This window comes from Ammospiza nelsoni, chromosome 1 (assembly GCF_027579445.1).
Source record: "Ammospiza nelsoni isolate bAmmNel1 chromosome 1, bAmmNel1.pri, whole genome shotgun sequence".
NCBI classification, from domain to species: Eukaryota; Metazoa; Chordata; class Aves; order Passeriformes; family Passerellidae; genus Ammospiza; species Ammospiza nelsoni.
This window is the reverse complement of record NC_080633.1, coordinates 133,085,261-133,095,658: the sequence shown is the minus strand read 5'-3', so window position 1 is coordinate 133,095,658 and position 10,398 is coordinate 133,085,261. Positions and strand designations below refer to the sequence as shown.

Sequence of the window (10,398 nt, the reverse complement as noted above, 5' to 3'; positions counted from 1 at the left end):
AAGAGGAAAATAGCACAAATATGCCCAAGAGCAAGTGAGGATTAGGGCACACCATGCCAGCTACCTGCTTTCTGTCCATGTCACTTCTCCTCATCTCCAAAACCACGGTAACAGTACTCATCTACATTTCTAAAGTGTTTCTAGGCTAAAAGCCAAACACCTTTGCTAGAAGTGATTTATTTTTAACTCTGTCACCCCAACCCCATTTTTATGTGAGGGATATTGTGCACTCGTCTCTGAGGCCCCTGGTGCTTACTGCCTTGAGATGCTAGGTTGCTATGCAGCCTGTGCTCAGAAATGTAAGGAATCCTCTCTGCACCTCTCAAGAAGCAAACTTGCCCAGCATGAACAATCTTTTCTCTGCTTGAAAACATTCTTAGGGATTTTATACTGAGGCTCAAAGGCAGTCATATATTTTATTTTATTACAAGGCATGTAAGTAAAAACTTGCATATCTGAAAAAAAGATATTAGATAGAAAACAGTAATAAAATTAACATTATTATCTTAAGAAAATTGGTAATAAATACATTTCCCCTTGACATTAAAATGCTTGTTATTTTGCACAACAATAAATACAGCATAGCTCTGGCATAGAGAAAGGCCAAGGATGGATACAAGAAGTCCACGTGGTGGCATAAAAAAGCTCAGGTGATTTTTAAAGGTTTGGCATCCTGCACTTGATGCACTTTGATACAATTTGCACTTTAATTTTAATTTTACTATGATTTTTAAACAGTCCCATAATATGAAAACATGAGAGGAAAATTTGTTTGACTGTAGGATTTTTCCTTTAAATATTTTCAAAGTAAGAGATGTGTAAACTCACTGAAACTAATCCTCAAAATAAAGAAAAAATACCAAACAGGTGTCTTTGTGGTTATTCTACAAAAATGCTTTTTTTTTCAGCTGTGGGTGCTCAAGCCTGACCAGACAACTGACAAGGGACCAATCTCCAGTCAGTTCCTCAATTCTTTACACATTTTAAAAAAAGAAATATTAATAGCAAGAAGAAAGAGTAAAGACAGTAGTTTTCACTTCCCAAGTTATGGCGTTTGAGGTTCTTACACTATTGTCCAAAGGTGAGAAGAGAAAGAACAGGTGTATTCCAGAACAGCTCCCAGCATAACTTTGGGTCATTCTGGTCTATGCTTTTCTTTAAAACTACTGACAAAAAAAAAATCAGAAAAAATTTTAAAAAAGGGAAGAGCTATTTCCATGCACTGTGCTGTTCTTATGCCAGCACATATTATCACAATCACAGCTGTGAACCTAAGTCACTGATAGCCCAATCTAATATAGATTGATTGATTGTCCTATGACAAAGTTAGATAATGTCGGCAAAATGCCGCAAGCTCTGGCAGAGTCCAGTGTTCTTAAAGTACTGAGAGGTCATGGCAAGACTTGGACTTGAGTTTGAAGGCCATGTTCTTGTTGTTCTTGGCAACTATTTTGCCCCAAAACCGCCTGGCTTTCTTGGGGATGCTCTCTCTCCGCTTCTGTAGCGCCAGGCGCTTCTCGTTCTTTTCCTTGCTGTCCCGGCGGAGCCGGACTTGCCGCACAATGCCCTCGAAGAGCTCCTTCACGTTGTGCTGCACAGCTGCTGAGGTCTCGATGAACTTGCAGTCAAACACCACGGCACAGGCTCGCCCCTCTGCAAAATCCCAAGGTGGGAACGTTACATGGGGTCACAGGGCCGGGGAGAGCAGGCACAAGCTGCCATGTGCAGGGAGTCAGAGCCACCAGGGAATTCCTCAAGCCTGATATAGGCACAGATAAGCCTTTAATCACCTGGTGCTGCCTGCTAGCCCAGCATCCATCTGCCCTGTGTCACAGCTGCTTCCCAGAGGGAGTGGGGGTGTATGGGGGGGTAAATCCCCTCCCAGCACAGCCCAGCCTGCAGTGCTGGCTGTGAGGGTAGCGCAGAATGATGGACTTGAGCCACTGAGCCACTGAAGACTGGGAGGCCAGCAATGGCTCAGCACCACCTGGCCATCTGCAATGCAGGCTCCCTCAAGCTGCACTGAAGGGTGATGGTGGCACTCTCCAGGCATACAGCACAGCACTGGAGGCAGAGCACTTTCCTCCTTCATGGGCCATGGGTGTAAACCACAGCCCTAGAACTGTGGCAATTTCAGTGAGAACAGACACATGTACAAAACCCTTAACAAAGGGTGTCCATGGCTTTAGGGGTATATCTGAAGTCATAGTTCTTATTCTCAATTACATGAGCCTAAGCTAAACCTGACAGCTGTCTTTCACACAAGCCAATTTCTGGCTTGCTGTAAATTCATTGCCAGGGCCATTAAAGTGACATGGATTCACCTGCCATCTTTCTAAGGAACTTTCAATCTGGGCAAAGAGGAATGAGAGGGCAACCCTGGGCTGCCTATGAACCCCTCAGTTCAAGCTCTTCACTTGGGGCAGCTGTGACAGGAGCCAGAGGAACTGCACACATCCACAAAGCAAAGAAAAAAGTCTAGCTCAACTGGGAAACGGAAGAGCAGAACAGCTGCAGAGAGAAGAAAATGCTGAGGAGAAGAACCCATGTTTCTGATGGGCCAAGATAAGAACATCTAATGCACAGCTGTGTACTACAGTGTGCCACCTCAGCCTCAGGGAAGACTCTCCAAGAAGATATTTTACTGGCTGCAGATGTTGAGAGCCAGCAGCAGTGCTCCCAACAATCTCTCCATTCCTATTTATGGGCCTAGTGGTTCTTCATTTGTGTGCAGCCAAGGGAAGGCTGATTTAGCATCACAAAGCAAGGCAATAAGGAGACCTCTTCTAAAAGGCTGCACAGTTCCTGCCCAGACTAGCAAAACAAAGATGGAGAGGGAATTTTAATTCATCAGGGAGGACAGAGAACTGGTTATAAAGAAGAGAATTTTTGGCAGCAAAATAAAGGGGGCTAAACTTGTTATTCATAAACATGCATTGGGAATACAAAGGATTTCCAGCTACCAGAGAAATCACATATTGCAGTGGTCTTACACTAGGAGCTGGAAGGGAAGAAATCCCATTTATGATGGCACTTAATAAATAAAGAAAAGGGATCATCTGACATATAACAGTATTACCAAGGAAGGCTTAAGGATCTGGCAGACCCTTCCCAGTCCTCTGCCCTCTGTTCCTGTCCTCTTTTATTTTATTACTCTTTTATTGCCTAGTCCTGATCACAATGTACTCCCTCAGCCAGAGCACTGCAGTTTGTCCAAAAGCTACTAGATGACTTTTAATGTTTATCCCGGGTTTATGCTCATCATTTCCTTACCTGCCACTGAAACTTCACGGCACCTGACAAGGTCACTTTTGTTGCCAACCAAAATAATGGGGATATCTTCTTTCTGGCGCGCCCTGCGGAGCTGTATCCTGAGCTCAGAGGCCTTCTCAAAGCTTGCCCGGTCCGTGATGGAGTAGACGATCAAGTAGGCGTCTCCCACTTGCATGCAGTGCTCTCGGATCCATTCTCCCTCCCGCTGTTCAAATGAAATGGTCAGACATCGTTATGCCCAGAGAAGATTTTACTTAGAAAGTAAAACATTAGAGAATCCAAATGCATTCCTGCTGTAAACTGTAATGGGTATGGTTTGAATCACAGTTATACTACGAGTAATTCCAAAGTGGTGATGGTATGAATACTTCACTACAAAGGGGGGCAAAAAATTGCCCCAGATAATTTATTGTGCTGGCTTTAGGCTGGAATGAAAATGGTCTGGAAAAAAAGCTTGAATGTTTTGTTTTATCATTAAAAAAATTGAAGACTTGCACTTCTCAGACTCACAGTGCAGAGCCATTAGGCATGCTTGCCTTGATGTGAGGTAGGGTTAATCCTATATCTTCCCTGATAATCCTGTATCTTCCCTGTTTCTGCTCTATGGAAACACCTATTTTCTTTCACAAAGATGATAACTTGCTTTTTATATTAGCAGTTATTCATATACACTTTCTTGTCAGCATTTGACTGGAACAAATTAAAGTACCTTATTATCCCACATGTCGAGCAGTATAACAGTCGCACTTTCCCCATCCACCATCAGGGTTCTTTCATACGTGTCTTCTGGAGAGAAAAGCAGAAAGGTTGGTGATATATTAATGTGTTTCATCATATACATTAAAAAATCCAAGTTGTTGAATGTGGGGGATTTGTTGGCAGAGTTATTGAGCCATATTTTAGGCCGGCTCACATCCAGTTCTTTCCTCATTTCCATCCACACTGAATCTGCACTCTGTTCATTATTGGTTGCCTTGCTTTCCATGATAGATGAAAGATCAGGAAACAAAATGTTCATTATTTTGGCTGATAGTCTCTTTATCTTATGTGGGAGAGAGAAAATAGAACCAGTGGAAGAAATAACCAAAGGCTGAACATTTGCCCCATGGGAGCAGCAGAGGCCAGCAAGGCTGAGTAATGGAAAATATTTGCTTTCGCTTTAGCATGGACAATTTACGGGTGAACAGTCACTGCAGCTGAGAGCAATACAGCAAACAGCCTACCAAGTGAGGAGGACAGGGTGTTGTGAGACAACAGCTGTTGAGTTTGAGAGAGACTAAGACTTCAGTTGCACGTTCTCTCCCATTACACTGTTTCCCACATCACCTTTCATGTCAAATAGCAGAAAAACGAAAAAAGCACAGGTCAGCTATTTTGTACTGCAGCCATAAAAATTCATACCTAGATTATAAATGCCATGTGGCAAAGTTCTGCCTAGACCTAAGGGGGCTGTTGCCACTATGAATTTTGATCAACCCTTGCTGTGAAATCTGCTTCAAATACCAATCTTTCTTCTTTTTCCCAAAGCTGGGGACATTAGGATGAGCAGTGAGAAGTTTGGACCCATTTCTAATCTCCCACTAGCAGCCAGTGGAAAAAAAAAGCCAGTCTTTAAGGTACTGCAGCATTTAAAGGATCTGTCCCAACCACATTTGTAATATAGGGTATTGTCTAACCTGTGCCTCATAAGACTTCTGCTGGGCACTGATGAAGTGAACTTTCCCCTAAATTGTAATCAGAGCCTTTCCTCAGAGCTAGGGATCCACATCCCAGTAAAAGAATAAGCCAAAAATATTACACATTTAAAACAAAGTCAAATGGGGCCATGCTTAAAATGTCAAGACTAAAAAGACAAAATCACTAGGAGTGGTTTCCCTTGAGGTCCCAAGAGTATGAGGCTTGTGTTCATGAGTTAGCTTCATCTTACACTCAGTAGCAAAGCTTCTCCACAAAAGCAGCTGTACTTCTCTGTAAGCTGGCTACCCTGAAACTGTCCTCTCATGTAATTAAATTTCCAGTGTGTAAGCTAAAGTTCCAGTTTGTAAAGCTAAAGTAAATAGTTCCTTCAAGTGACTGAGTATCTGTGCGAGAACAAGCTCCATGCACACTAGAGGACAAAATCCAGAAGACTCCTTCTGCACTGCATAACATATAGAAAAGCTACAAATGTATAATCACACTCCTTGAAAATGCCTAAATAGTCATATTCAGCACTCATATGCACCGTGGTCAGTCCTAAGGAACTTCCATAGAATATAAAAAACGCTGAAAGTGAGCACTTAGTTCATTTCATGCTGTTTTCGAAGCTGACAATAAAAAGAGAGATAACAGCAAGACTTCCAATTATCTCTTCAGAGCTGGCCTTGAAAATCTTTCACTGCTATACTCCAAGCAATGCTGCTGGGAGTGTGGTGGAAAGAGGAAACCACAAAGCTTCACATGAGGGAAAACTGCCTGACAGGGGTGTGCAAAGCAAATCAGCTGCACTTCCTGATGGCTTGTCCAAGGATCCTACTCTACTTCAGTCATTTAGCACTAGGAAAACTTTTATCAGAGATACTCCAGGCTGAGGAGCTGGTAGAACTATGGAAAAAGCTGATGGCAGAAGCTGAAGGCAGAGCACACCTAAATCAGTGAATTCAAAATCCCCCAAAGGCACAAACCTCTGTGTCCCCAGTCTGAGAAAGCAAGTAAGGAAAATGTGTATCACACCTTCCTGATACTGGGCTTTTTTAAATCCTGGGCAAAACTTCCCCTAACTGGAGAGTCAAACACACAAAAAATAAGCTGTCTTGCCTATGCCCCACTGAAGGCTAGAAGAGAAGCCCAGAAATTCTCTGTGGTAGCACTGGCACCATCACACCAAGGGAATACTGGCAGGAGACAAAAGGGAGAGACAAAGAAAGCCCTGCACAGGGACAAAAAACACCCAGCAGCAAACTGCATGTCCCCTGAAAGCAGCAGCACCTATGTCCTTGGAGACACAGCAGATTTCTGTGGCAGCACAACCCTTCCACATCAACATCTTGCACACAGTATAGCTTAGGACTTGGTGCTACAGCTTCACCTTCAGCATGGTCTGATCTTTGGGATTAAAGAACACTTCGCAATCCTAAACAAAGCAAGGGGGGAAAACAAGGGGCAAGCATCAAAGAGAACCCTACAGCTTGTGTCCTTCCCCCAATGGGCAACAGGCGTTTTCCTACTCTGTTGAAGGACCTATATCTTTTTTCCTCCTGGAGGAGCCCAAACTGTGCAAATAAGGTGAAACAAGGTTTTTACTCAAAATTTCATATATTTTACTCAAAGTCCATATAGCCTGTACTAAAGCAATGTGTTCATACAGAAAGGCTGCAATGACTTCTAATGGCAGATACTTTGGAAGTGACTTTTTGTTTATATATAATTTTAAAGTATTTAATTCTTGTAAATCATGAGGACCTTCAGTTGCTTTCTCTCCCACAAGGAAAGCTGGAGTCAGCCCTGTGATGGTAGTGGTGACACAAATGTTGGACCAGCATGAAAGCTGAAGCAGACTCTGGTGTAGCATTATCACAGGTAGGAATGAGAGATTTTCCAACAGGTATTTTGGAATTAATTAGCGTGGGAATCTGAATTGCTCTCTTTCAGTGGCTTTCACTCATTGTTGGAGAGTATCTTACTCATTTTGTTGTTTTCTTGTTTTCTTAGAGAAGGTGCTTGAGTTCAATCAGTTTTGCTACTCACACCCAATCACTTGCTACTTCTGGTTTACATTAAACATCCTCTCTCTTTTTCTGTGCCAATTACTACCGGCAGAGCTGACTGCAAGCAAACACCAACACCCCAGGACTTAACATCTAATAATTACCTACCTCCCAGCACCTCACAGTCACTGTCAATGCTGTCGTGCACCCCTGCAAAGATGTTGGCCAGCGAGGACTTGCCCACGCCGTGCTCCCCGATCAGCACCACGCGGTAGCAGCTGCTGCCAGACTCGGAGGAGATGACAGAGTCGGATGACTCCGAGGACCAGCTCCTTCTGTAATATTCATCAGGGCTGATGGTGTATCGTTTCTGTGGGTTGTACTCACTGGAGTCTTTCTGGACCAGCAGATTCTTCCCATCAGCAGGGATGCTCCATCGCTGCTGCTGCTGGTGCAGACTGCTGTTGTGGGTGCGACGCATGGTAACATTGTTGAGAGTCATTTTTAACTCCTAGTGAAAAACAGGGAAATCACAAATGTTACCCACAAAATATTTAGAAATGCTCTCTTACTAGCTTCAAGGGGCCACATCTTGCTCCTGTGTAGGGACCTAATATGTGAGAAAAGAAAAAATTAGTTTTTCTGCACTCTAGTGACTTGGTGATGCACAAACAAGTATTTTAGTCATTAGCTAGTGAGACAGAGCCTGTTTCCCAGGGATAATGCCACCCTCACATGCTAAATCCTATCTTGTTTAGCCTTCACTGGCTCCTGGCTGTGCTGGGTGCAGCCCAGTCCTGGAAAGAGGGAGGCATTGCTGTGTCCCAGGAGGAGGAGGAGGGCACAGTGCTCAGCACACCGGTGCTACACAGCAGCTGCAGCCCTGCCGAGACACTGCCTGTGCTGCAGGCAATGGTCACCTCCTTTTGGCATCACTGGGGACAAACAGGGACTCTGGTCTCAGCTGCCTCCCACTGCTGGTGCACAGCATCTTTCTCATTGACTCTGTTAAGAGCTGAAACTCTTGGGAAAGCAGTAAGGCATCATTCACTCTTGAGACAGCCCTGGTACAAAAAGTCACGCAAGCAAGCCTTGCTGCGATGGGGTGGATTTGGGTCTTTTCTGTGGCCAGGTAAACAAAGAATGATTCTGCCTCAGACAGTGACTTTTTGGCTGGTAAGAGGGAGAATGTAGTGAAATCCAACAGGTCTTCTGAGGAGGTACAAGTCATAGCTTCTACAGGAGATACAACTGGGAGTAAAGGCTCATTAATTTATAGATATTAAATCAATAACTTCATTACCACACAATTAATTAGTTAGGTTCACTCTTCTTACATAATCATAGCTCTTAATTATATTTTACTCAGCAAACTCTATTTTGCCTTGCTTGGAGGTAGAGAAGAGTGATGTCATTCTCACAGGCCAATACCTACCATTTTTAGGAAAGTTACTTTGATGCATTCCAGCTCCCAAAGTGACCATTATTTAGACATTTTCTTTTTTGCCCTATATCTGATGTTTCTCGGCTCTCTCCTCCATTTCAGTAAATAAGATAATTGTCCATAAAATTCACCCAAACACTTTCAAACCTCAATTATAGGTCACGAACAATAAAAAGAACAGTAAAGCAACAGGTACAAATTGCTATTCTTCTTCACACAAAACTGTCTGAAAACTTCTATGAATAAATTCCCAGCAGGACCCAGGACAAATATATAGAAAAAGCACTGTCTGAATTTCCTACAGAATACACAATACTTTCTCTGTGATGTGCAGTACTTTGGAGCAAAAGGAGATCATTTACATGGTCCTAGCCACAGTAACTTTGTCAGCAAGAAATACATCTAAAGAAGAAATCATATACAAGCAAAGGCTTCTTCACAAACAAAATTAAATATTTACTGTGATTGAATTCTAAAATGCACTTTTTCCTTGCAGTATGCCCATTGAAAAGACCAGATGAAAAAAGCCAGATCTGATTCAGTCAAACAACAGAGAGTAACTCACAACCTGCAACAAGCAGTCACTCACAAAACCATCACAAACACAAACACTTTACAATTTAGCCTCTAACAAATTGTCATCCCTCATTATAAAAAGCCGAACGAGTCCCTGTCACACACTGTGCTCCAAGCTCAAACTGGTTTTGCTACCACCCCATACTCATTCAGCTGCCTGGTCTGCAGCACGCGCAGGAAAGGAGTGGGTCCAAAAGCACTCTTACTTGTGCCAGGCTCCCGCGGCCAGAGCAGTCCTTTGCTCCTGCCCTTCTCCCTCGCTGGGCTGTGCACTCTGAGCAGCTCTGCCGGAGTCAATCCTCCCCTGCTCTGCGACTGCCTCTTTAATTCTTTCTCAGCAAACCTGGTTTATATTAAGCCCATCTGATCAGAGACAGGGCTTTTCCGTGACGTGGCTGGACTTTCCATACAACAGCCAGCCCCCAGCTGGGGGAAAGCAGACATGCAGAAGAGAAAAACTTCTCTCAAAACAATCTCAAAAGACTTACTCAAAATCATGTGATTGTTTCAATATTGCCAGTAAAATAAACGCTTTTGGTTCTTGAATGATGAAAACAGGAAAGTGGAACAAAAATAAATAATAGATGTCATTTAGCCTCAGAGGGCTTTTAATTCAAATGTTATCAAAATTAATGATGATTTAAAATTTACCTAAGTTTATTTAATGCATGAAATTCTGTAAATGTATTCTGTATCTGTTCTCTGTCTGCAAAACACACTTTAACCCCCTGCTGGACAAAACATTTCTCTGGAATAAAATATCTGAATGTTATTTTGAAATTTTTTAGAATTAGGAATATTATTCTTGGGGCATTGTTGGAGTTTTGTTTGTTTCTTTGTTTTTAAAGCTCCAATATTAAGTAACCTGTTATTCTCTGTCAGCCTCCAAGTGACTGCACCCAGTCTCCTGAACTGCATAACCATCTCTCTCGCACTTCTGCTTCAATATTTTACTACCAAGGGCTTGAAAAGACATCCAGCTATGAATTCAGTGTTACTGCAGCTGGATGTTGGCAAAGATGCATCAGAGCACACAAAGTCTGCACAAAGTCACACAGTGTTGACATTGTGTACAGGGACAATCACTATATAGTGTACATGCCCCAAACCCAGGGTCTGGTCCTTAAATTTTTACAGCCTCACAGCTGACTGGCAGAAGAAATTTTGCCAGGAGGCAAAAAATCCAAACCTGTTGAAACTTGTAACAACATACTTCTTCGTTAGCAAAGGAAGAGTAAGAAACTGTGACAGAACTACTTGCTAGGGCTGCCACAACTTCTATATAAGTATACACAAACCCTGTAGCCAGCTCCCAGTTATCCAGACTCTGAATTAAATATAATGAGGTCCTACTGCTTTCTCTTATATTTACATTTTATATTTACATTTATATTTACAATCTCCTGGTCCCTGAATCTG

General features: G+C 42.8%; 1 protein-coding gene across 1 annotated transcript; it reads right to left on the bottom strand.

The window, feature by feature from the left end:
* Positions 1-397: 397 nt before the first annotated feature.
* On the bottom strand, positions 398-9,338 carry GEM (GTP binding protein overexpressed in skeletal muscle). Its single transcript, XM_059474111.1, has 5 exons — positions 9,186-9,338; positions 7,128-7,470; positions 3,983-4,059; positions 3,274-3,478; positions 398-1,653 (listed from the first exon to the last, which is right to left on the bottom strand). Exons 2-5 carry the CDS (start codon positions 7,459-7,461, stop codon positions 1,376-1,378), a joined length of 894 nt encoding a protein of 297 aa, XP_059330094.1. The 5' UTR covers positions 7,462-7,470; positions 9,186-9,338; the 3' UTR covers positions 398-1,375.
* Between the last annotated feature and the right edge of the window lie 1,060 nt (positions 9,339-10,398).

Coding starts and splice junctions, on each gene's coding strand:
- GEM (XM_059474111.1), bottom strand. CDS start 7,461: ATGACTCTCAACAATGTTACCATGCGTCGCACCCACAACAGCAGTCTG. Junction 3,479..3,982: donor TCGACATGTGGGATAATAAG/GTACTTTAATTT, acceptor TCATTTGAACAG/CGGGAGGGAGAATGGATCCG. Junction 1,654..3,273: donor CCGTGAAGTTTCAGTGGCAG/GTAAGGAAATGA, acceptor GGGATTTTGCAG/AGGGGCGAGCCTGTGCCGTG.